Source organism: Crassostrea angulata, chromosome 4 (genome assembly GCF_025612915.1).
Source record: "Crassostrea angulata isolate pt1a10 chromosome 4, ASM2561291v2, whole genome shotgun sequence".
Taxonomy (NCBI): domain Eukaryota; kingdom Metazoa; phylum Mollusca; class Bivalvia; order Ostreida; family Ostreidae; genus Magallana; species Magallana angulata.
The window spans coordinates 46,783,410-46,810,187 of NC_069114.1; the positions used below are offsets into that span (position 1 = coordinate 46,783,410).

Sequence of the window (26,778 nt, forward strand, 5' to 3'; positions counted from 1 at the left end):
TGTCCCAAGTGAGCTGCTTGCTATCTAAAGTCACATTTTTTCCCCTGTTCTGTAAAAGCTTAGATCTTGATTAAAGCTTTTAACACTTTGTTGAAATTGAAGGATATGAAGTCTTTGATTAAGACTTTTCAAAAATCATTGCCTGTCTATCTAACATTTGCAATAATATTTCAGTTGAAATATTTTTATGTGATAGTTAATAAATAGCTAGATAATTTTAAGGAATTGTTGAATATGAAATGCATATTTGAACTAGATAAGAATATGTTGTCTAATTAAATTTTATCCTGTCAGGGTCAGACAAGTGTGTCATGTCAAGGTCAATTTTCAAATTCCAAGGAGACTATATTGGCCAAAAATTATCAAAATAAAATCATATAGAGGATCTTTAAGTTTACCACTGTTTATGTTTTTGAAAAAAATAAGTGTTTTGTTCTATTTTTCTTTATGTTATTATGTAAATGATTGCAGTGTTTTGCATATAGTATGTACTTGTATTGATTGCAGATTGGCCCCTTTTTTGTAGTTAAAAAAAAAAAAGAAAAACAAATAAAACCAACAACATAGGTGATAGTCATGTATATTTTTATTTGTTAATTTTTTAAGGATCATAATAGTCCAGACTTGAAAAGTAGTAAAAAAATGAAGGTAACACGCTACGATTCTTATTAACCCACTGTCAGTGAGCGCTAGCACACCTAAACACCACTCACTCTGTCAGGATATTGCATTACTAAGACTAATCCGTAGTGGCTTCATCCATACCAACAGATGCCTATTTCATTTGCCTTTTTTTTTTGTATTTTGGTTGCAAGAGCCCATTTCTAGGCTATTTCATTTTCCTTTCTTTTTTTTATGTTTTTGGTTACAAGAGCCCATTTCTAGGCTATTTCATTTTCCTTTCTTTTTTTTATGTTTTTGGTTACAAGAGCCCATTCCTCAATGCGCAAGTTCATCCAGTGGTTGATTTTTCTATCTGTATGCTCAGTCACTCAAATTCTGTTAGAGGTGACATCTAAAGTTAACATCCATTTTAGGTTGTTAAACTGATGCAATGTTTGGTGTTGTTCTAGAATTCAATGTTTGTGCCACCACATGCAACACTTTCCTCACACCCCCTTCCACTATTACACTGTACCAAACAGCCTTTTAGAAAACACTACATCCAAAGAAAATAAATCAATGTTTAACGTACATGATCTGGTACATATATATAAGCTAGGGTCAAGAGAGCTGTTGTTTTTCTGATCATATTTGGTTTATTTTATAGCATTTTATCATTGATAGTATCTTTGATGCAGTAGGTGATGTCAACTTTAGGATCTTCTTTTCTTGAACCAATGGACAAGTTATAACCAAACTTGACATCTTTTGAATGATTGACAATGAAATAAAACAGAAGAATGGATGCTTCAAGTTTGACTCGGATGATAGCTTAGAATATTATTTACAAACCAGCCAATACATCAATAAAGCATCGAACTATTCCATTGAAGCTGTGTTTGATTAAACTTTAATTTCATTCTCAGGCGATTGATATGGCCCTTGTTTTCAATTAAATGTTGCTTCTGACTGAATTGATACATTTACATATTGCATATTTATTCCAGACACTCCTACACCCATTTCACATCTTCACTAGCATTCAATACTGGAACTAGAAGAACCATTGTTCAATGCACACGACTTAATAGTACCTGTTCAATGTAAAGTAAAATGAATCAAACAACTAAGCTTAGGAGCTGGTCTTTTGTTTATGTTAATGGTCCAAGGGATGGAGAATATTTGTATACTGCTAAGCTTGGGTTTTCTTAGTCATCATGTCAACACTGGTTGCTGTTGCTGCATGAATATGCTCAAATTGGGATATAACAATTTAAGATTTTTTTTCATATTTGTTTACAAAAATTAACAAATGTTATCTAATGGTGTTTATGTAAGATATCACCTTACACTTAGATGTTTTTTAGGTCTATTTTGGCCATGAAAGTAAAAGAGCAGAAATGGCCATTCATTTGACATACTTTATTTTAATATGTATTACTGCTACCCTAGATAATACATGTACATGCGTAATTTAAAGTTGATAGGCAAACCTCTTGGGTAGAGTTGGGAACCAGTATTTTTAACTTGGAACTGTAAGCAGGATTGACCTATGTTAGACTTTTTGATACATGCCCTGCAATAAAAATAGTGTACATGCAAGTAGACCTAATTCAGGATTTAATTTGTGAATGATATTGCATGAAGGTTTTCTGTTTGATTTCAGAATGAATAACATGCTAACATTTTACCAGTTTTTTGATGTTTAATAAAAAATGATGCAATGCAGTAAACCTTGACTGTTTTAGCACAGAAAAAAGTGAAAAATACATGAAAAAATAACATATTAAAAATGAATTTGATCTGCATGTAATGTTGCCTGTGAAGAAGGCACCTGGTAATATGTTTTATGCAATTCTATTTTCACAAATTACTTCCATGATTTTGATGTCTACCTCTGGTGCATTAATTTGTTACGATTTCATACTTTGCCCCCGGGATTTTCATCACTTTTAAATTTGTTTGAAAATACATATAATATCATTAAAAGAACAATTATAATTGTTTTACAGAAATAAATTGAATATTCAAGATTTCTACTTTGACATGTTCCCTCCATTTTACCCTGAAAAATTGGAAAAGTACAAAAAGATTCCTTGGTAAAGCAGACATCTTCAATCCATTCAGAAGTACTCCTTGCATTATTTTATAACATTATCTTTAGAAGCAATGTGAAATCATTGAAGACCCTTTTTTCCAGCAGCTCCATTTATACTGGCAAATTAAAGGAGACCTTTCAAAGAAGAAATTTTTGGATTAATTTTTATTCTAATCAATAGATATACTCTGGTATATATGAATATTGGAGAAGTAAGTAAAATGTGATGCACTAAATTCTTGGGACAGAGTATAACAATCAGTTTTCATTAACTTTATTTTTATTAAATTTTTAAAGCATCATTACAGAGTATTAATACCTTTATGATGATGAATTGAACAGTGTCAAAGAGTTGAAACATATTAATTCAGAGAGCCCAGGGCATAAGATAAACATTCAAAAATAGATTTGAGTTCTCTGTGCAATGACATAGAGAGTCTGGGGTAAATCTCTGACTCCTGCGAGTCTGAGGACATTTGTTATATATGCCTACCTGCTTTAAACTTTGTACATATTAAAATTATATACCTGTGTTATATAATTGATGATAATCACTGTATATTGGACTGAGTTAGAGCTACATAAAGCAGGTGAGTGGTGTGTTTATACCTGTATATCTGCAGTAGGTCTTAGTTAGACATTGCGCTAGTATGTATCAGTGCTTCTCTGGACATTAATCAGAACAGTTTGATACCAAATAACGCTACATACATAAGGTCACATATATATCTGTGTGCTGTTGTTCAATTATTCTTAGACTAGTCCCTTAATTTTTGCACATATGTAACATACATATACTTATTTATTATACTGAATCTAACAAAACACAGTTAAATGTTTACTGTTTCGCCAGCATATCGGGGAAAGAAATGGATGTTGTACACATATCTGAAAGATTGACATCTAGGTATAGTTCAATGACTTTGGGAAACTTCCCCTTGCCTTGCTGATGATATGCTTCTTCTTTTTTTAAATATTTATATCTTTCCTTTTTTTTGGCATTTTAAATTTTGGGGTTTTTTTTGTGGTGTTTTAATAATCTTAATTTCTGCCTTCATTTGTTTAAAAAGATAAACAAATCCATCCAACTGCATTATAACTTTTGAGGGATTAATTGGTAAAGTAGTTTTTTGCTGTTGATGGGGTGTTTTTGCTCAAAGAATGAATCTGCTTATCAATGAAGCGAGTTTTTATGGGTGTGCCATGCTTTGTTTGATGCTTTTGTAAGTTTGGTCAGGGTTACTGTGTGTGTGTGGGGGGTGGGGGGGGGGGGGGTAGGACCTGGGAGGGGGTATCAATGGGTCACAGTGTCCTGAACGAGATTCAGACATTTCTTGAATTAAGCTTTGAAATATTTTACTCGATTTCAAATGGAAGTGTTCATTCATTAGCACTAAATCTACGTGATTTCAGTATAAAGTCATCCTTTGTAAGTGTCATATTTTCATATTATTAATTCACAGATTACAGAAAAGAAGGAGGATCGTGATAAATTTTCCCCATACCTGGATTTGCCATCAACCCGTGAAATATTCAATGAACAAAACATTCAACCAACAGGCAAAGTGACTCTGTTCTCAGGACCTTTCACCCTCAGTGCAAAAGACAGCTTTGTCATCAGTTCATTTGTGTGCTCAACCAAACTCACCCACAATGGTGATTGTGCTTATTTAGTATGCAAAAAGTGACCTGTATAAATGATGATGATTTGTCAAATGAATTATTGTACATTTTTGTCTGATGTAATATACTTTGATGTTGATACTGGTATACTGTAGCGTTGCTTTGGTCTTACAGTTGTTTTGCTGGGCCTACTTCAGTGGCAGGACATCATGACAGACACCACCAAACTCAGAGATCATCTGGAGAAACTCATGAAAGTAGACGGAGAGGAAATTGTCAAGGTAAATAACTCACATTTGAGGGCATTGGTGAAAATTGAGTTAATTTTGGACTATGAGCTTAATTGGTTTTATTTGAAGTGGTTATGTTCTGTTACAAACTTTAAGTTGTTAAAGTTGTTATCTTTCCTATTTTATTAATTTATTGATAAGAATATCAAAGAAGAGATACCCTATCCTTTGTGAGCTAATTTTATGAGATTTTGCTATTTTGCAGTTTCTTCAAGACTTGTTGGACTCCCTGTTCAGTATCTTGATGCAGAATACCATCTCAGATGTGTACGACAACTTGGTGTTTGATGCACTGGTCAGTATTACATCTTACATGATGAGGCATACGTAATTTAAATTGACGCAAACATTATGCTAGACTTTAATGTTTTCAGAAATTTAAACATTATCATATTGAGTTTTCTTGCTAAAGACTGGTACATGCATTTAATAGAAAAAAAATTGATCAAAAATGACTTCTAAAGGAGCCTTCTAGCCTTCTGTTAATTTTTTGTGAAGAATTTGAGTTAGAATATTTGAGAGAGGTCAACAAATTATATGTATTCTTTTCCAGGTTCACATCATTAGCCTGATATCAGATCGCAAGTACCACCAGTTCAGACCTGTGCTCGATGCATATGTTGAAAGTTCCTTTAGCTTTGCCATGGCTTACCAGTAAGTAATACATGTATACTGAAGAAGCACATATTTTCGTTGGGTCAAAATTTCATTGTTTGTAAACCAAATAAATTAAGTTGGCATTTAATTTCGTCATATCGTAATCTATTGGTATTCATTGATACTTTGGTTAAAAATTCATCATGGATTTAATTTCGTTGATTCATACTGCCAATGAAAATAACAAAATTAAATCCTCATGAATATTTCTGATTCTACAGTATAAAATCAAATATTACAGTGAGACAGGATGGGATACACTGTACATGTACTTCTGTATGAATTATCCTGTTTATCCTGTTTATCTGAGTCCTCATCGTACTCTTTGTGAGATTTAAGTACATTTACCTTAGTATAGCATACTGTTATTGTTTTCTGAGAAGCGTCATCTCTGTTGGTTTGGATCAGCAAAAGTCATTCAAACAGATCTCAAGCACTTTGTACTTGTGGCTGATATTTTCATTATAAAAAGTGATGACTGCTTAAATATATTGATGACTCCATACAATTTGTGTGTGGTCACAAGTCACAGAATGACTTGGACACAGAGTCGGATGACCTACATGTACATGTAAATTTTGCTTGTTTTGCAGAAAACTTATGATAATTTTACGGGATTATGTCGATAAAGCAATGGAAACAAACCAGAAAATTCTGAAAAGTGCCATGAAATCTCTAGAATATCTCTTCAAGTTCATCGTGCAGTCACGGAATCATTTTGCAAGGTAAAAGCTTTAGTTCTAAGATTGTAATTTGATATGTATAGATTTTGTAGACAAATGTTACATGTATAACTTGACACTATATACACATGTATAGACATGAAGATTTAGACCAGTGATGACATTAAAATTGGATATAAATGATAATTATTTGATCAGATAGTCGCTGTGGAAATGGAAATAAGATTACTGAATGGAAGAGATGTTTTGACAACATGTTTTCCAATAACCAGTACCGTATATAATTGTGTGTTGTTGACAAATTGATAGTAAAAGTTTTATTTTAACATTGGTTTGTATTTTAGATATGAATCAAGGCTAATATAATAATATCAAAATGTTTCTACTGAAACCAGATATACTGTTACACCATCTAGCTTACCTGAATGAGAATATTTGATCCCATTACATTGTACATGTCTAGTAACGAATCTACTTCTTTGTTGAAGACTGAACGATGGGCGTGGCAAGCAGTCCTTTGAGTTGCAGCTCAAACAGCTGATCAAGTCCATCAGCAATATGATGCTGTACACCAGTGACAATACGCTTGTGGCCCAGGTATGTGGTCTACATGTTTACTAGTGGCTCCCAGGTATGTGGTTGTACATGTTTACTAGTGGCTCCACTGGTATGTGGTTGTACATGTTTACTAGTGGCTCCCCTGGTATGTGGTCTACATGTTTACTAGTGGCTCCACTGGTATGTGGTTGTACATGTTTACTAGGTTGCTCCCCAGGTATGTGGTTGTACATGTTTACTAGTGGCTCCCCTGGTATGTGGTCTACATGTTTACTAGTGGCTCCACTGGTATGTGGTTGTACATGTTTACTAGTGGCTCCACTGGTGTGTGGTTGTACATGTTAACTAGGTTGCTCCCCAGGTATGTGGTTGTACATGTTTACTAGTGGCTCCCCTGGTATGTGGTCTACATGTTTACTAGTGGCTCCACTGGTGTGTGGTTGTACATGTTTACTAGTGGCTCCACTGGTATGTGGTTGTACATGTTTACTAGTGGCTCCACTGGTATGTGGTTGTACATGTTTACTAGTGGCTCCACTGGTATATGGTTGTACATGTTTACTAGTGGCTCCACTGGTATGTGGTTGTACATGTTTACTAGTGGCTCCACTGGTATGTGGTTGTACATGTTTACTAGTGGCTTCACTGGTATGTGGTTGTACATGTTTACTAGTGGGTCCACTGGTATGTGGTTGTACATGTTTACTAGTGGCTTCACTGGTATGTGGTTGTACATGTTTACTAGTGGCTTCACTGGTATGTGGTTGTACATGTTTACTAGTGGGTCCACTGGTATGTGGTTGTACATGTTTACTAGTGGGTCCACTGGTATGTGGTTGTACATGTTTACTAGGTGGCTCCACTGGTATGTGGTTGTACATGTTTACTAGGTAGCTCCCCAGGTATGTGGTTGTACATGTTTACTAGTGGCTCCACTGGTGTGTGGTTGTACGTGTTTATTAGGTGGCTCCACTGGTATGTGGTTGTACATGTTTACTAGGTGGCTCCACTGGAATGTGGTTGTACATGTTTACGAGTGGCTCCACTGTCCATGTCTTCATCCCTGTCTATTGGTGTCAGTGTCTTTTATCTTCATCTAATTTGAATAATGCTTAAATATGCAATTTTTAGGGTCTTCCGTTTTCAACGGAAGACCCTCTTGTTATTCTATTGTTTCTTTTTCATTATTATTATTTTTCTTTTTCTTTATTTTTCTGACTTTTTCAAAGCTTAATATCTCAAAAAGTTTTCAACAGATTTACATGAAACTTTCAGGGATTATGAAGCATTATTGTGCCTCAAAGTTTTAAAATCTTCAACTACAACGTCACTTCCGTTTTTACGTTACGTCAATTTTTAAATTTTAAAAAAGTAATTTTGTCCAGGGCGTTTTTCAAAAACGGTTCAAGATAAAGACTTGGAATTTTCTGTGTTGAAGCAATGATCGTTTTTATTTGGACATAAGACTGGAAATTAGTTTCCGTCACTTCCGGTCCAAACCGGAAGTGTTTTAAAATTTTCGAATTTTCGAATTTTTCGTTTTAATTTAAAATGTTTACGAGGTTTGTAGAGTTTGTTATGCTGAACACGAATCTGAAATCCGTTTGAAAATCGGACGATGCATTACAGAGATGTCGGGGGTTAAAAATTGATTTTTCCGGAAATTTTGATTCCGCGTCCTTGGTTTAAAAAATAGCGTAATGTTTAAAGTAAAAGTAACTCGTACCAAAAATAATCGCTAAGTCGTACTTGAACACATTCGGATTTTTTTGTTAAGTCGTTCTTGAAATCAGAAAGGTTTTTGTTAAGTCGTACGTAAAATCATTCGTATTTTGTTAAGTAGTACCAGGAATAATTCGATTTTTTTCATCTTTTTATTTTAGTTAGTCTTGTTATTGGTTTAAGGGATCTGCTTCATACAGGAACTTCCAGCTTTACTTCCGATATTAACGGAAGACCCACTCGTTGCTTTGCAACGAGCTTTGCTCTAGTTTTTATTTTTTATTTTTTTTGCAGGGGTCAGCTTTAAAATACATGTGTGCCACTATTCCAGACATTCTCAAGGTGTTTGATGCAGTTGAACTAAGGTAAGACAGTATTTCCAAACCAGTTACTTGTCATTTCTGATTGTTAAGAAAGCTAATGAAGGTTTTGATGAGAGAGGTTGTGCTGTTTTGACATTTATTTAATGTGTACTAATGGAAGAATTGGGTAATGACGTAGAGTAACTGACCCTGTTACATTTTTTGCAGTCATTTGATGGTGGAGTTCATTAACAATGTGCCAAAAGAAAGACTGACCAAGCAGAAGTTAAAGTGTATAGACGACCTTGTACATAGTAAATTATTTGTATTGCCAGGTGAGAATACCCCATACATTGTCATTTATACATAGCATTGCTTACAATTATCCCTCCAACTCGGACTATTATTATCAAGAGAAAAAACGATGGATTTTTTAACTTCAAAATTATTACTAGCAATAAAGGTTTTAATAGTGAAAGATTTACATTGTTACAGAGTGCCGTTTGATTCTCCTTCCCATGATGCTTCAGCACACGCGAGTATTGATGGAGCAGAAAGAGGAGATTGAGGATTGTATTGAAGTTCTCTCCAACATACTGAATCTCACATTCTCCAGAGACATGGTAAGAAATTCACTGTGATGGGGGGATTATACACTTTTTCTAGACTCCATATTGGGCATGCTTGACTTAGCTTAACTTAGTGTTCACATTTTATATTGTATATCAAGTGCAATTAAATGGTGTAGTGTATATGGTGTAGGGAAGTTAAGAAATTATATGGTGGAATAGGATGCAGTTTTAACAGAGAATCTGATCTTCCGCGACAAATCCGAAGCTTTTTTATTTAAATGCAATAAAATAAATACATTTTAAATTAAATGGCTTTCATACAAAAAACAACTCACTTCTAATCTGGTTTATAACTTAAAATCATTTGTCAAGTTTACAATCATAGCATTCAATAGCCATATTGGTTTCAGCCAGCTACACCAACAACAGATGCCCCTGACTCGGTTAAGAAAAGTGTACACCTAAACGCTACACCACTGCACTTGATTTACAAAATTGTACACAGTGTACACCTTTTTGGAAAATCAAGCACACCTATTGTTGTGATTAATATCATTTTATCAAAATTATTCTGTGTTTTGAATCTTAGGTAATTTCTTCTCTCTACCATGCTTGGATGTCATTAAGCATATCAATGTTTGACATCATTAACATGTCTTAAAGAGAAATCTCAGCAGATTCCAAGTATTCCATGTTTTATGACAAACCAAAAATAACGAGCACATTATTTCTGGCAGGATAAATATGAGGAGGATATCTCTCTGATCACCAAGATGAGTTTAAGGACCGTTATTCAGGCCTGCATTAATCTAGACAAAACCTCAAAGGAAGCGGTAAGTCACTTTACAGGGCAAGATGGTCTGTGTTAAAAGTAAATCTTACTGAAAAGAAATTACTGGTACTCAATGGCAATGTGTCTTCTATACATGTATGTTAAAGTAAATTAAGTTAGCACAGTCATGTGTGTTCAGCACTGAAAACTACATGACTAACAATTGGTGACTAATGTTACTATCGAATTGCTGTAGATTAAGTTTGTGTGTTTGCTCCTGAGCATGCTCAGACAGTTAAAGGAGATATATAACAAGTGTTGCTGATGTCTCTATAATTATTGTTGCTGTAGATTAAGTGTGTGTGCGTGCTGCTGAGCATGCTCAGACAGATGAAGGAGCTGCACTTCTCCCAGTATATGGACATGGAGGAGTTCGCGTTCCTGATCGACCTGAGGGATTTCCTGATGGAGATCCTGATGCTTTTCCTGGACCTTGTGTCCAACAATGTGTTCCCCCCAGACTGGATGGAAATGATCATGTTGGAAAACAGGTGAGATTTCTGGCTCTTAATTATTAACAGGTAGGCTATAACACAAAAGTGATGGCCACCTGTAGTTAATTTTTCACACTAAATGAAGACTAGATTGATCTACACTGTATGATTACATATTGGATGTAGAATTTCATCTCAATTTTTCTTCGAAATTGAACTGTGACAACATTGTGACTGACAGGTAATTTATATTTTCCGTTTTCAGTATTATCCTCCGTGCCTTGCAGATTTTCGCCAAGGTCATACATGACAGGTTCACTCAGGAATTTGAACGAGAGGTAGGTTCAGGTTCCTGTCTTGTTTTTTATCTTATTGAGAAGTTCTTTAATTTACTTCTCAACACAATGCTGCATCCCAATGAACTTTCAGGCAAAGGAAGCTGCTAGTTTGAAACACTGTTAATTGACTGTTGCCATTACTGTATGCTAAATATTTTCATGTGGTGTTTTATCAGAAAGTAAATGATTTTAAAATGAATTGCCTTTCACATTTTGAGTAAATGTTTCAACTATTGATTTTTTTAATTTTATTTTTTTACAGTTATGGGGATTTTTCTTCAAGTGTTCTATTTCATTCCTCACCCAAAAGTCATTACAACTGGAGCACTTTACAAGCTCTAAGAGGTCCAAAATAGTCTGCAGGTAAATTCACATCCTTTCTGCCATGTTGAAAAATCTACAAACAATTTTTAAGTAGAGATGAAATAACAGTTGACTATGATTTTTTTCAGGTACAGAGATATGAGAAGGGAAGCTGGTTTCGAAATCAGACAAATGTGGTTCCATTTAGGTATGTTGTAATGTTTTTACTATGTTAGAAAGGCTGAATGTAAACTTTCAACATAGAAATCAACGCTAGTAACCTAAATGAATTGATTTTTACACAATGATATTTCGGGTAAACAGATTCTTTTATGTACATGTATGTTCTATTTTTAATTTATGATTGACACAGTTGGATTCAATTAGATTTCAAGCACATTGAAATATTCATTGAAATTCAATATATTCCGAAGCCACAACACCAAAATATCTTTGATCAAAACCTTATTTATGTCTCAACGCTATAGAAAAAATTCTGAAGTATACAAATATTTGGAAATGCTACATTGTTTTCATTAATTTCTCTAAATTCTTGAATATTTGTAGATGTTTTGTTTTCATCATCTAAGGTTCTTTTTTTTTCAGGTGTCAATAAAATTCAATTCATTCCGGATATGGTTGGTGCTGTTTTAGAGATGACATTGATACCAGAAATTGGTAAGTTCTTTGTAGTTAGGTAATTATTTTAATACTGTATATCCATGGAGGCAAAGTCAAGAACTAGAACGTAACAATAGTACCATCATCCCTTGAGGCAGTAAAAAAAATTCTCTGATATTTAACTGTTTGCCCTTGATTTTGATAGAACTCAAGAAAGCCATGATTCCGATCTTCTTTGACATGATGGTGTCTGACATTTAGCTGTTTGCCCTTTATTTTATAGAACTCAGGAAAGCCACTATCCCGATCTTCTTTGACATGATGGTGTGCGAATTCATGCAGATTGAGCCTTCCACCAGGAAGATTAAGGGCAACTTTAACCAGGTGGAGCATGAACTGATCATGTGTCTGGACGCTCTGGTGGAGGGGGGACAGGGCGACGGAGAGTACAAGGATCTCATCTGTGATATGTGAGCTCCTCTACTTCTTCTCATATACAGTAAAACACGGCTATATTGAACACGCTTATAATAAATTTACACTTACAGCGAAGTAATTTTCATTCCCCGTAACCTAATCACATCATGTAAACTTGAGGGATATAACGAATTATGCTTATAACAAAGCAAAATTGCCCATCCCTGGTACTTCGTTATAACCGTGTTTTACTGTAAATTGTTTTTATTTGATGATAAAGGTTTTATGAACTCCCAAAAATTTTATCACACCTGAAAAAGAAATTGATTTGCAGTTTAACATCAGTTGATCACGCAAAATGGTCCGATATTCATATATTGTAGGAGTTTTTGTAACAGTGCTTTAGAACTATTATTAATGTTTGCTTTTTGAATATGTCTGATTGTATTCTTATTCAGACTTTACAAGCTATGCAGCAATCACAGCACGCTGAAGGAGCAAGGTCTGCGCTTTGTGAACACTATCAAGGAGTTGTTGCAGCACCTGCTGGAGTACAGGAAGATCATCCAGAGCGAAGTCAAGGAGCTCAGAATGAGCTGTATTGTCAATCTGCTGGTTCGTACCATCCACTCTTTTACACTCTCTCGTGATCAAAATGTTGTTAGACTACTTCAAATCTTATTGTTGTTACTCTGTATTACACTCTCTTACTCCAATATGTGTTGTTCAAGATGATAATACACTTTAACTTTGGTATATTGCAATTCTGCATATTACCATCAGATTTTGAAGAACATATTTCTATATATACTTAAAATCCCATTATAACTCCAAATTTACATTTCCCTATCAGCCACCCATATTCAGGTACAAAATGTAAAATAGTATACCGTCATAAACATGTACTGGATAACAATGCCAACTTGTTGTTCAAGAAGTTATTACTAGATGATGTATAGAATGTATGTCTACTGGATTATGGCCATGTGACCATTAATGCCCTAGGACCTCTTGTTGTGTTTTCCAGAATTTCTACCATGACATAGGGAGACAGGAGATGTACATTAGATACCTTTACAAACTATGTGACCTCCACATGAAATGTGACAACTACACAGAGGCAGCAAACACACTCAAGCTCCACGTCGGTCTCCTGAAGTGGACGGACGACGGACTGGACCCTATGTTACAGAGCGGCTGGTACCCCGCGGCCCGCACACACAGGGAACTCAAGGAGTACCTCTACTACGACATCATCTCCTACTTTGATAAGGGAAAGGTAGGACTTCTTGTACTTTGTTATATGTACATGTAAACTGTGTAGAACTAGAAGAATTCTATTTTTCCCTCCAAATCATTTGATTTTAAGGATATTGTTGTGGTCAGTCTATTGTATTTGAGCTTAAACTGCATGCACATCACAGTTGAATTGATTATGCATGTACAGTAACAATAAATGATGTCCTTTGATTTGCTGTAGATGTGGGAGAAAGGCATCGAGTTAACCAAAGAACTTGTTCATCTGTACGAAGAAGAGCTTTACGACTACGAGAGGCTGAGTGTTATCTTGGTAGGTGCATCTTCTTTCTTACCTTGAAGAATCTGTTCACACAATATCTCTTATAAAAGTGTGCTTGTTTTTTAAAAAATTTTATTGTTAGTTACTTGAAGAATCATTAATATTTGTGGTGGCTCAATTTTCATTACATTAATGTTGGTTTCTAAGGTTTTCAATGTTACTAGAAATGTGTAAGTATGGGAAGACAATGACCAAGTGTACATGAAGCTGTTATTGTTTTGTAGAAAAGACAGGCTGAGCTGTTTGCTTGCATCATTCGAGAGTTGCGTCCAGACCCTGAGTATTTCCGAGTGGGATACTATGGACGAGGATTTCCCTCATTTTTACAAGTGTTTATTTCTTTATAACATTGTCTTGGCTTCAGTCAGATTTTACTTGTTAATGAATAAGTAAACATGTATGAAATACAGTAATGTTAATGGAATTTGTCATGAAAATTCTATAAATTATTGTGTATAATTTTTTGTTTTGTTTTCTTCTTTAGAACAAGGTGTTCATTTACAGAGGAAAGGAATATGAACGACTCACAGATTTTAATTCCCGTATGCAGACTTTATTTCCAAATGCGGAGGTAGGGTCATTACACCTTTACATTGCTTATTGATGAAGAGCAAGTAAATACGCACTGCCTTCAAATTTTACCTGGTCTAATATCTGTCAATCGATGTTAGAAACTGATTGACATTCATTTACAGTTACATGTAATAGTTTATAAGTAAATAATGATTAAAATCCATAAATCTTTTCATTGTACCATACTGTGATTTTTGCGAAATTTGAGTATTGTATCGATTAAAGGTATGCTTAAATGAATTGATTAATTTTCTACACCACATTATTACATGAATTTGTAGGTCTTTTGCAAACCTAAAGTTAAAGCATTTTAGCCTCCATGTATAAACAGACATGTATACACAAGTGATTGTTTTCCCCTTTAAACCTGTATCAATTATCCATTCCTAACCTAAACTTACCTGAACGTTACAGACAGGTTCAAACTCTCAGCCTTTACCCTAGCAGCTTCTTTTTTCTAGATTTACATTTATTCTGTTCTGACTGTTTCAGCTGCTGAAGTCATTATCCCCACCATCCAGTGAAGTCAAGGAGTCAGATAAACAGTGTATCCTTTGATCTCATTTCAAATGACCTTGACTTTTATGTCAACCTGATTGGTCAAGGTCTACATCCTATTAAGTAGTCAGCATTGTTAAGAAGTCATGTTTAAAGAAAAACTTATTAGACTTTCAGTGTCAATTACTAATTACTGGTAGAGGAGGGTGTTTGGTCCATTCAATCAGATCTTTTTGGTTTGAGTAAAATGAAAAATCCTCATAGCAAACTAAAAAGGTTAGTACATGTAGAAGTTTCAAGTCTCTTTGTCTTACAGTTTTAAAACATACATGTAAGTTATAAAAAATATTTCAAACACAAATTTACTTGATATGTCTCTGATAATGAGGAAAGAAAATACTAAATATACTGTTCTACATAGAAATCAATAAACTGTCAATTGTTTTATTCACTAGATAGTGTTGAGATGTGTGCAGCCTTATAAATATCTGTAAGTTTTCCTTAATACAGTCCAGATTTACAAATAAATGCTGTCACCCCTGTATTAGAGTTACAAGACAGATTCTTGAATAAGTGTGTGAATGAAAAGATTCTCAAGTAAGTCCAGGACAAAAACAGAGCAAACAAGTATGAGAAAATTCATTCGCTGCTTTGTTATGTCATAATAATAGAATGCTTTGAACATTACATTATGTATTCCGTTATATTCCAGATACTATTCTGTGAATGAGGTTCAGAAGTTTACATTCTCAAGAAGAATAGATGAATCTGGTGCAGATATCTCAGTAAGATACCTTTCTGTTGATTTGTTTGGATAAAATGTTGCCTAAGATAAAAAAAAAAATTAGCTAAAAGTTAATACAAAGATTATTTAATTCAATATGTTTTACTGTACCATACACATGTATATCAACCTGTAGTACTGTATTTTCAAATTTCAGTCTCTTGAACTGTCTTTTAAGAATTTACTTGACTTTAAAATGATTTACATTACATGTTTATAAAGCAAGCCTATGGAACTCATGGAAAGCTTATCTAAGGAATTAAATGGATTTGTGTATTATTTTGTAGCAAATGTGGTTGGAGAGGACGTACCTGACAACACTCTATTCTTTTCCTGGAATCCTCTGCTGGTTCCCAGTCAACCACACTGACATGGTAGTGGATTCAGCTTTTATTTTAATGCTCAAATCTTTTATACATATCAATCCTTAAGCCTCATAAAATTAATTTTTAGATTCTCATCATCGCCCGTCCGTCTGAAAATGGCCCGCCCCAATGCATTTTATTTTGTTTTGAAAAAAAAAAATTATGGAAACAAATTTTTTTGGAAAATAAGTCAGGCTCGGTACACAAAAAATTCAAAGCATTTTAATTGCTGCCTTAACATGTGGACTACCGTGTCATTCCAGTCATATTCATTATCATAAAGATACAAATGTCCTCATGCATTAACAGTTAAGTCGAAATAAAATGGAATTAAAAGATTACAACTGGGTTTGTGTACTCATATTAGCATTAACAACTTAAGAAAATAAAACAGTTGTTATTTCTAGAACGTGAACGGTAAAAAGGCTGGGGTTTTTTTTAATGAAACATAATAAATAAAATCCGCCCACCCGCCCCATATATTTTGCAAATTAGGATGAGAATCTAAATATCAATTTTACATGGCCTAAACCTTTTAATTATAAGCTCACCTGAGCCAAAGAACTCTAATGTACAATTTCTATGATGTTCATGTTCTTTGGTAAGTAATTGATATTGGATCATTATGTACACTGTCCTATGTTTTCACAGTCAGCAATATTATTGCAAAAGTTTTAAGGAAGAAAATAAAAATTTTAGCTTTTTCTTTCATGCTTACAGACTTGGGGGATTCTCTTTCAACCATTATGCTCTAATGAATGAAACTTTAGTTCATTCACTGTTGGAACCATATAACCATAAATTGATTTATTTATTTTTACACTACAGAGAAAGGTCAGTCCTCTAGAAAATGCCATTGAAACGCTGGAAACAACGAACAAAAGGATCAACTCTTTGATTGAGCAACATATAGCAGACGACCATCTGAGTACAAACAACCTGGGGATGTTGTTGAACGGAGTCGTTGATGCCTCGGTCAATGGAGGAATATCCAATTACAAAGTAAAAATTGCAAATCATTTAGAGAGGATTGATATCCAAACATTAATTGTCATATGGGGTATGAAAAAAATTAGTTTGTGGTTGATTTCATATTAGCTTGCATTGTTCAAGCTTTTATCTACAGTGTATGATGTAAAAACTCTAATTATGTTATTATTCTCTTTTTTTCGGGGTTGGTTGGGGGGGGGGGATGTTGTTCAGTGTCCCTGCTATTTGATCATATTATTCATCATATAAAGCTCAAAGATAAATTCTTCATGTAGGTATTTTTATATTTATGGTATTCCGTGTCAGTAGTAATATATTATTTCCTATACATTTACAAATGTATGTCATTTATTTGACTTGTAGGTATTTTACTCTGAGGGTTATGGAGAGTCAGAAATACAATTGCATCTAGTCCATAAACTCAAGGATATCACCAAGAATCAGGTAAAACTGTTGATTTCCGTAGTTGTATAATGCAGGCTGGATGAATCAGTCTGCCAGTTGATCCGTATTTTTGTCAGTCAGTCCTGTTTTTATGTAACTGCCACTCCTCTCAAACAGCGGCATGGAATTTTAAAAAAAACTGTGTAGGTATTTAGGACAAAATGTAAAGTTGTGCATATTACAAAAAACATTGGATTCCATGATTTTTCTGGAAAATTTCTGCCCTTTTGAACTTAGAATTTTGGCTGCTGCATGGAATTTAATAAAAATTTGTGGGCACATTTTGTAGATGTGCTTATTACCAGGAAATTCTAAATCCATTATTTTCTGGGAATTTCAGTCCTTTCAAACTTGCAATTTTTCTAGTTGTTAAAAACAATACATTCTGAATTTTATGTGTTTTTTTATATGAAGAATTAGTTCAGTATTTATCATTTTTTAAATTGTTCTAAAAACCAATGTACCAGTACTAGCTAGTGTTTTTTTTAAATAATAATTACAATGTACATGTGGAAGTCATGTGTTATTTTTCAATCGATATGTGTATTGGGATTTTAGTTTTTATTGCATTTTTGTCTTTTCTCTTTTGACAGGTTATGCTCCTAAAAGAAGCACTACTTATTCACAGGCGAAAGGTTTCAGAAGAGTTGAGACCTTTCCATGACCACATGGAACAGAGATTCAAAGAAATGGTGAAACTGATTCACAAGGAATATAGGCTTAACGTAAGTCAAGTAAGTTATTTTTGCGTCTAACAATGTAAGCTTATAATCATCTCTTGTCTTGTTTTGGAGGTGATTAAGAATCACTAACTGTGTGTATGTTTTGTGTAAGATTTTAAAATAAGCTTATTAATAGTTTACTAAAGCTTGTTGGTATTAAAGACTGAAAGAAACAGTCATTAAACTTTGTCTAATATTTATCAAAGAAATGCTTAGTATGCTATTGTTATGCCCATTAATAATGAGAAATTTTCAGTTTCCCCTTTTAAAACTTTTGAAGGATCCAATGATTTTTGACAGAGTTATGCCCCATAAACTTATGAAAAAAATGAAGTTTTTTGTATTAACATATGAACAACTTTGTATGGCATTTGCATTTCTAGTTTTGTTAACAATGATAATAAATGCATGCAATTATTGTGATGTCATTTAAAAGTTTGCATGGAACTAAACACTTTTGCTCTTCTGTAGATTCATACAAAGAAACATATATGCAAATGTAAATAGTAATCATTTTACGTCAAACTCTAAATTTATTGATTTCCAAAGCTATTGGTGAAAATTTCTCAACATATTTGTTAATTAATAGCATTATCTCAGGCAAATAGTTTGTATATACAGAATGGGCAATAAGATATACGATGTGTTATCAGATTGGTGTGTATCAGACACATGGTTAATGAGTGTTTACAGCATATCCAATCAGAAATCTGTATATTTGTATATTTTAGGTGCCAGATTCCTTTGCTACCCTGAAGCGAATCAAATCTCAATCATGTGTGCCCATTTCTCGAGTCAGCGAAGTATTGAACAACCCGAATAATCCTCAAAATCTGTCTGAGTAAGTAACATGTTCTTAATTTGTCAAAACTTTAGATCAAATGCTAATATCTGAATCGTGTTGTGCAAATTTTAACATTTTGAGTTCACATAGTTTTTCTGATGACGATTAAAGATTATTTTATGAAGAACAGAGAAATATATTCATTGTTAAAGGTGCTTCTATACATAAACCCTATGGGTCAGGAACATCTATGTTAATGACCTACTATATAAAGCAATAATGCAAGTTTATTACAAATGTTGCCATACATATCTGAATGTGCATTGATGTTCTGCTTTCAGTTCCTCAGCTGCACCTAGTCCAGGCCTGAAGACTTCCCACTCGACTCGTGCTCCATCTGTGTACATCAAACCGGATAAATCCGCCCCGACCACCCCCATCAGGCCGAACACCATCAGTCGGATGAATCCATTTAAACGTACTTCTGTGGCCTCTTTGGCCAATACTTCTGATCATTCCAGTGAAGGAGGGGGAAGCAATAGAAACTCCCTTGAAGCTCCTATTGAATTGTCAGAGCAGGCATGTTGTGGTTTTATTTTTAGTTTTGAATTTTTGTCGCCTTTGTATGCTTTGTTCATTGTGTTTATGTTTAATTAACCTTTCTATTACCATCAAGTATTGTGGTACACGTATTTAGCACTTAAGGGAGGTTAAACTACAAAAAAAATGAGTACATGTAACTTCAAACTTAAAAAGAAGTATATAATAATGCTATGAAAACGAGCGTTTTTTTTCATGTAAGGAAAGGTAATGTAAGGTTCACATGCACATTACAAAAGAACAATCAGTAATATAAATTATCATATGAAATATAAGAGGAGAGAGAATGACAAAACATCCTACCGGTAAATACAAGAAAATACAGTATTATAAAATAAATGTTTAATTATGTGCCTCTGATTTGTTGAGTGTCATGCTGTACTGAGTAGAGAGAGCTTAGATCATGGCTCCAGATACTGATACAGACTCCAAACAGTTTTCTGTTCTGTTTAGATAAAAATCATTATTATTTTGATTATGGCAGTCATGAAGATACAAGATACAAAGAAATGCATAGTGTTTAATTAAAAGAATGCAAAACTGAAGCTTACAGGCTTGCTGCTATGGGGAAATGGGGGTCCCAATTGTTGGAGAAAGGATAAAGAACAGTGCAAAAACTTGAAATTTGTTTATGTGTTGATAAATACATAACATTTATTTTGTTGTATTTGTGTCCCTTACAAATGAAATGCTTCATTATGTGGTAGCCTTGCACAGTTAATGGCTCATGATTCTGTTATATGTGCTACCTTTAATCTGTCAGATTGATTGTGCGAGTTTCGTTACAGTGTATTTTGTTTAGTTAATTTTTATGTCTCAGTGGTGTGAATTGCCTTGAATGTAGTGCTGTCACTCTCTTTCATTATCCAGGCACTAGAAAGCTTAGTTATTTACTAACGTCTCGAGACACTTTTTGCCGATTTCAATCTAACCTAACTCAAAGCATCCTTGGATGACGGGCTTTCAAGATTGATATAGAAAATGGTCAAACTCCTTTCTGTAGAAAAAAAAATATTTTAAAACCCCTTTCAGAAAAAGTATGGTTTTGTAGTATTTAATCATTTTTTTTGTACTATATATACACCATACTTATTCCTCTTGGCTCTTACCACTTATTTACAGATGTGGTCTAGGACTTCCACCATTACCCCCTAAATATCGACATATGAGTGGTCAATTATTGGTCCATTTATGACACAACCATTTTCAAATGTACTTAACTTATTGTAGCCCACCTCTCACAATTGACATCAAAGGCCAATAAACGCACACCTGTTGAATTCAAAGAGCTGCTATGTGGTTTTGTCATTTTGTTTCCTCTTTTTTCTGTATTGCGCCTAATTAAGCAAAACTTGATGTTTAAGGGGAGTTCAAAGCTCTTGGACATTTTTATTTAATGATTGAATTAGCAATTGAAGTATCAGTCAAAAATATGTATTGCCATTAAGAAATTAACATAAAGACTCTTGCAGGTTTAAACTTTTTCAATTTTCTTCAAATTTGATTGAAAATTAAAAAATTTATGCACCTGTTAGATTTGATGAATAAGATAAGTCCAACAAGTTTCTGATCTTCCCTTGCGCTGGTGCAGCTTACTCTGACAATGAACTTCTTTTAAAGAGACAAAGAGGAAATACTGGTACATAAATAGAAAAATATCTATTTAGGTTAAAATCTGCATCTACCCTCCTTATTTTATGAATTTATTTAATAAAAATTGCCTGCAGAAGATTCCTTTACAATGCTTTGTATGACTGATATTTAACACATAAACTGCTCTTCTGCATTGAACACAATCCAAATCAAAAAGGGAAAATCAAAATTCCTTTTTTTTGACCCTTTTTTTCATATCTGCATCCATATACACCCCTTTTTGCCAAAAATAAGCCTTTACAAGTCAAAATTCATGGAATTTTCCTGAATCATTGACATTTAAATGCATTACACAGATATTTAAAATGAGTAACGTTCCTCTTATTCTTTTAAAAACTTATGAAGCATCAGAGGAACGTTCCTCCTACCTAAACTAAAATCTCTACATTTCATCTGAGGAACGTTCCTCTTTTCACTTCAACAGAAATCTTGACAAAGAATCTGAGGAACGTTCCTCTTTTCACTTTAACAGAAATCTTGATAAGTCATCTGAGGAACGTTCCTCTTTTCACTACAACTGAAATCTTGACAAGTCATCTGAGGAACGTTCCTCTTTTCACTACAACTGAAATCTTCACGAGGAATCTTGAGGAACGTTCCTCTTTTCTCTTTAACTGAAACCTTTACATGGTACCTGAAGAATGTTCCAATATCCTATATTTAAAAGTGAAAACAGCAATAAGCAAAATACCGGTAATCCTAAATTAAATAAGCATTTAAACATGTTATACTTTACGTAAATATTAAGGATGTTAACAAGTACTTGACTATCGCTCAGTCCCGATGATGATCAGCTAAAAAAATTTAAGTTGATTACTCGATATAAAGTAAAAATGAGTTTGAATTTTTAATATTTTATATCACGGCATTTTTGGGTTACAATTCAAAATAACAGCTTTTTTTTTTTTTTTTTTTTTTTTTTTTTTACATATTTGTTACTATGACTTATTGTTTTCTATAAAAATACATAGGCATGTAATTAAGAATACCAATTTAATATTTCTTTTTTTATTAAATATCAAGTTTAGTTTGTAATTGGATTAGATGTTTATATAATTAAAAATTTAACTATATTAATAATTGTCTCAGTGCATATGATTTTATAATTACTAAAAACATAAAGCTCGCATCCATCAAATTCAGGATGGAGTTCCCAAGTAGAGCTGCATTTTCCAGAAAGCACTTTCACTTAATTCAGTCTTTGATACATGGTTGACATGAATCAAGGTTTATCATCTGTTCTGTTTATCTTCTGTTCATACTGTGTGACTGGCTGGATGGCTTTTGAACTTTTCTGTGGCCTCATTGATTTCCTCCCAGGGGGGATGTCCAGATCTTCTATAGAATCTATGTATAATACATATTTGCATTAAAACTCATCATTGCTAAATAACTTCCTGTTATTTCATTTCATAATGAAGATCTGGTTGTAATGCTTATTTTTGTTAATAACACACAAATTCTCAAACATACATTTAGGTATTGACATTCTTTAAGAAGAAATACCCAGTATATTAAAGGTCACATAAGTTTTTCCCTGCTTTACTTGAAAGAGAGAGAGAAATTAGAGCGATGTAGCACAAGAGAGAGAGAGAGAGAGAGAGAGAGAGAGAGAGATTTGTACAACAAATATTTCTCTTCAGATATATATACCTATATACCCAAATACGTTTAAACATTTACAGAATCCAAGTAGGATAATTAAGCATGAATTTGATTTGAATCTACCAAACATCAATATATACTCTTGATTTTCTGCTCTAATCTTAAAACACATTGGTATTACTGCATTATTTTTTTGGATGGCGACAGATCTTAACACTTCACATCAAATCCCAAAGCTATTGTTATCGGGCCGGTCATTCTTGTGAGTATGAGAATGGTTCACAGCTCTAAATTATTTGTTTTAAGCCCGACAGCTGAGCAGATGGAATTTGTATCACTTAAATAAAGCAGGAATTATTAACCACGTCAAACAAGAAAGCTGTATAATTCAGATTCTGTTCATCCTATCAATTTAATGTTGCAGCAAGGGAATACTAGAATTCAGTAAATAAGCTTGATGAGCTTGGTCAAACTTATTTTTGTTTGAAATTTAGAAGGCAGCATAAATTATTCAGAATATTTGCTCATCATAAATTCTGGCTTGTTATACTAAGGACTTTATGTTTGTTTCATCAAAATTCTCTTCAATTTTTTACATGCTCCCAAAAAATGGGAGGGGGGGGGGAACTCCATGCATGTTTATTCACTTTTTGATATGTAAATTTAAGAAAATTGTTTGCTGTGAGAAAAAGTTCAAGGGGGGGGGGGTCCCCCCCTACACCCTGATGCTACGTGCCTGCTTGAAAGGGTTGATTTAAAAATAGGGTGGGTTTCTTTTTAAAGAAAACACTACAAATAAATGCATCTTGGCTAATGGAAGAAGTGAGGATAAAAGGCAAAAATTTCTGAATGAAACAACATTCCCATGGATGATTTAGCATCAATATTCCCAAATCACTTAATTTGTGGTAACTCCTACCCCCTACCCCCCTTCCCCACTCCCCCGACAAAAAAATAAGATGAAGAAAAGACCTAACATTTCTCCCCTAAAAGAAAAGCTAATTTCGTGGAGGGATAGGACAAATCATCCAGTCATTCTTTGATTGAGTATTTATTCCTTTTAAAGATATCAGTAATTCTCAGGCATGAATAACTAAATTATCATCAGTGCACTAGCTATAACTATACATCCGCTATTCATCTGCGCGTGCAACCAGATAATCTAAAAAAAATTGTAAAATTAAAAGTCTACACCAAAGAAATTAATTGAAGAAATATATGTATAATTTGATAGTTCTAATGTATTCAGTTAAGAAGTAAAGTGGATATATTACAAGGAGAGGACATACATAGGCTATGCCTGTTGTCAATCCTATTGAATTTATTCAATAAAACATGTTTAAATAAATCAGAAGTAAAGTGAAAAAGTCTTAATGATACCCGTTATCTAGTATTTTTGTTCAACTAAAATGTGCATATAATTCATTTCAATATAATATAAACAGTCACCATGTTAAGTTTGTTCCTAAAACATCAATTTACCTGTCTTAAAGTTAAAATTCATAATATACGACTGGAATAGTGAAAAGGATAAGTAATGAACTTAGGAAAAAGTTCTTTCCTAAGATATAACTTAGTCTTAAGTTTGCTTTGTGAAATGGACACCTGTGCACTCATTAGATTAATCCTTTCACATTTGTACAGGTTACAATTGTGTGATAATTCATTTCGGCAGATTAATCATATATTCAATATTTAACTTTTTCTTAAATAGAGCATGTTCCTATTCCATATGACCTAATATCTGTTTATGATTTTCCTATTTACAAAGTCTGATTTGTAAGATCTAAAACTCACATCATGTAAATGGAGTTTATAGTGTTACTGAATTCATTTGTCCCAAGAGGGCCATTTTCCTAGCAATGGCGTTGATAAGCATTTGTAGGGGAAATTGATAACCTGTAAAATGAGAAGTGGCTAGCAGATTACGCTGTTTCAAAAGAGCCTTGTGGGAGTAGTCCCAGAAGGACAGCTATAGTGTGAGATTAATTTTAAATTAAGAATAACAAACCTTAATCTTCAAGCATCTTCCATCCCGATCAAGCTCTGTCCAAATTAATGCTCCCCATCCTCTAGACCAGCAAACAATTCAGATGCAGTGATTTCAAATCAAAATCCACCAGGCAAAATATTTTGTCACTGCCAATCATCATTACCTATAACATTACATTGTATTATGATTATATTTTAATTTTGCAAATCATTTTCAAAATTTGATGATTACAATAATTTTAAATAGCAGATAATCAAGAATTTTGTATCAATTTAATTTAAATGCTTTAGATTTGCAATTACCTTGATTGTAGTAAATTAGCAGAAGAGCAAAAGAAACTCAGTTATGTATTTTAAACATTTGGATATAATAAAAGTATTTATTACCTTGATGCATGCATCCTGCAAAGTTTGCAACTGCTGCAATTTCCAAACAATATTTCTGTTCTGCTTCATAAAGTACACATGCAGCGTTGATCTTAAATTAAATTTGCGACCACATTTTGCATCTGTTCCTAAAGCAGTGATCTGCTGTTGAAAGCTCTCAAATTTCACACAGTTACTATTATTAGCACACCCCGAACATCTTACCAGCATCCAGTTAGTGATTGACATCTGATAGAGGACCTTAGCATGTGCATGTAACAACAAGTTGTTACTCAGCTTGAAATGGTCGGCGGTGACATTAGCAAACCAAATGAAGCAGAGGAATATGGGCTTTAGGTCATGACATTTTTATTGACCATGCATGCTGAGAAGTTATTTACAGAATACACTGGAGTATTTTGATATTAGATATTTTCTAGTTGATAAACATGAGGTACTCCAAGAAAGCCAAAAAGTGAGTTGGTTTTTTTTACCTAAAATATCCTACTTAATACCTGAGGTAGATTTGTAGATTTATCAAAACTACGAGTACACTATTGAATTATAGCTCGTGTATGTTGTGATTTTTATTAGGAAGGGGGAGGGGGTAATTGTTAGCTAGTGTAAGATATGATTTACATGTATATTAATATAATGATTGCATTTCATATGAGAACTGTAATTCAAATTTTACATCCTAATAATGTTTGTTACTATCATCCAGCTCAAAGAATTTGACAATTGCAAATTTCTGGTAACCTGATTGTTTTCTCAAAGCTTAGGTCCTGTCACACCAGATTGCATTCCCCCAGAGTTTCACGATACTGTTATATTTCTGAAATTGCTGTGGGTTTGCGGGGAAATTCAAAAACATTGTACAGTTGTATTTTAAATTTTTACAAGGTGAAAATGTGACAGTTGACCAAGGGATTTCTACTCAGCTCCTGCAGCGTGTAACTGCATTCCTACAAAATTTTTTACTAACAAATGACTGCGCTCCAACTGAGTGCTCATAATGTGCTTAGAGTTGGGACCTCAAGTTTACTGTTTGTGTGTGTGTGTGCACCCTTTTTCATCAGTCCTTATATTACTTAACCAACATCATATTGTTGTTTCAGCGGCTTGACACAAAGTTTTTGATTTTATATTTAAAATTGTTAAATTATGAGCTGCAAATCCGCTATCATCAGGAGTAATTTTGCACACTTGTTAAACAAGTTATTTAATAAGTGACATAGTTAGCATGTCTTCTAAATTTCAATTGTGCTTATTAGCTACATGTGCATAGGGGTTTTAGTGAAAAATAATTATCACCGCAATGTATCATATCAATTTGCATCATGATAGATATTAAAAATAAAATCCGGATTTTCCAGTAAAATGTTGACAATCGCACATCAATTATTTACAATTAATTTAAGCAAAACTTTTTAAGTCCAATTGCACAGAAGACGAACAGACGGATAGTCGGACGGACGGACGGACAAGGTGATTCTTATTTACCCCCTAAACTTTGTTTGCGGGGGGTATAAAAACAATAAACATAAAGTCAGTCGCGGGTTTACAATTTTGCACCCTCTGCACAGGGTATTGCACAATACTTAAAGGAAACAGTTTTAATGTCGTAAAACATAAATGCAGAGCAAAATGTTCAAATATTCAGGTTATCATGTAACGTTTTTATATTTTTAAAATTTACTTATCATAAAAATTATTTTGAGAAAAGTGAATCCTTAGAAAAATGTTCAGAAGTATTTTAATCATTTCGCC

At 33.6% G+C, this 26,778-nt stretch overlaps 1 protein-coding gene and 1 long non-coding RNA gene across 8 annotated transcripts in view; one reads left to right on the forward strand and one right to left on the reverse strand.

Annotated features, from left to right (window-relative positions):
* Window positions 1–26,778, forward strand: part of LOC128179348 (dedicator of cytokinesis protein 1-like) — a 51,307-nt gene that overhangs the window by 16,814 nt on the left and 7,715 nt on the right. For 3 of the 7 annotated variants that reach the window (XM_052846754.1, XM_052846750.1, XM_052846752.1), the window contains exons 18-48: window positions 607–648; window positions 4,165–4,357; window positions 4,499–4,605; window positions 4,820–4,909; window positions 5,168–5,268; window positions 5,865–5,996; window positions 6,443–6,551; window positions 8,529–8,599; window positions 8,765–8,871; window positions 9,032–9,159; window positions 9,846–9,941; window positions 10,232–10,431; window positions 10,640–10,712; window positions 10,975–11,075; window positions 11,165–11,223; window positions 11,622–11,693; window positions 11,920–12,106; window positions 12,512–12,668; window positions 13,081–13,332; window positions 13,534–13,623; window positions 13,857–13,961; window positions 14,117–14,203; window positions 14,698–14,752; window positions 15,219–15,300; window positions 15,416–15,488; window positions 15,775–15,861; window positions 16,681–16,854; window positions 17,206–17,286; window positions 17,880–18,020; window positions 18,740–18,849; window positions 19,134–19,371. In XM_052846754.1, the coding sequence (XP_052702714.1) occupies window positions 607–648; window positions 4,165–4,357; window positions 4,499–4,605; window positions 4,820–4,909; window positions 5,168–5,268; window positions 5,865–5,996; window positions 6,443–6,551; window positions 8,529–8,599; window positions 8,765–8,871; window positions 9,032–9,159; window positions 9,846–9,941; window positions 10,232–10,431; window positions 10,640–10,712; window positions 10,975–11,075; window positions 11,165–11,223; window positions 11,622–11,693; window positions 11,920–12,106; window positions 12,512–12,668; window positions 13,081–13,332; window positions 13,534–13,623; window positions 13,857–13,961; window positions 14,117–14,203; window positions 14,698–14,752; window positions 15,219–15,300; window positions 15,416–15,488; window positions 15,775–15,861; window positions 16,681–16,854; window positions 17,206–17,286; window positions 17,880–18,020; window positions 18,740–18,849; window positions 19,134–19,371 (3,600 nt within the window). The remainder of the gene's footprint in view (window positions 1–606; window positions 649–4,164; window positions 4,358–4,498; window positions 4,606–4,819; window positions 4,910–5,167; window positions 5,269–5,864; window positions 5,997–6,442; window positions 6,552–8,528; window positions 8,600–8,764; window positions 8,872–9,031; window positions 9,160–9,845; window positions 9,942–10,231; window positions 10,432–10,639; window positions 10,713–10,974; window positions 11,076–11,164; window positions 11,224–11,621; window positions 11,694–11,919; window positions 12,107–12,511; window positions 12,669–13,080; window positions 13,333–13,533; window positions 13,624–13,856; window positions 13,962–14,116; window positions 14,204–14,697; window positions 14,753–15,218; window positions 15,301–15,415; window positions 15,489–15,774; window positions 15,862–16,680; window positions 16,855–17,205; window positions 17,287–17,879; window positions 18,021–18,739; window positions 18,850–19,133; window positions 19,372–26,778) is intronic. The other 4 variants (XM_052846751.1, XM_052846755.1, XR_008243070.1 and 1 more) reach the window with 3 other exon arrangements.
* LOC128179350 (uncharacterized) lies at window positions 22,043–26,266 on the reverse strand. The gene is made up of 3 exons (XR_008243071.1): window positions 25,030–26,266; window positions 24,662–24,806; window positions 22,043–22,392 (listed from the first exon to the last, which is right to left on the reverse strand). It is a non-coding gene; the product is annotated as an uncharacterized LOC128179350 (long non-coding RNA).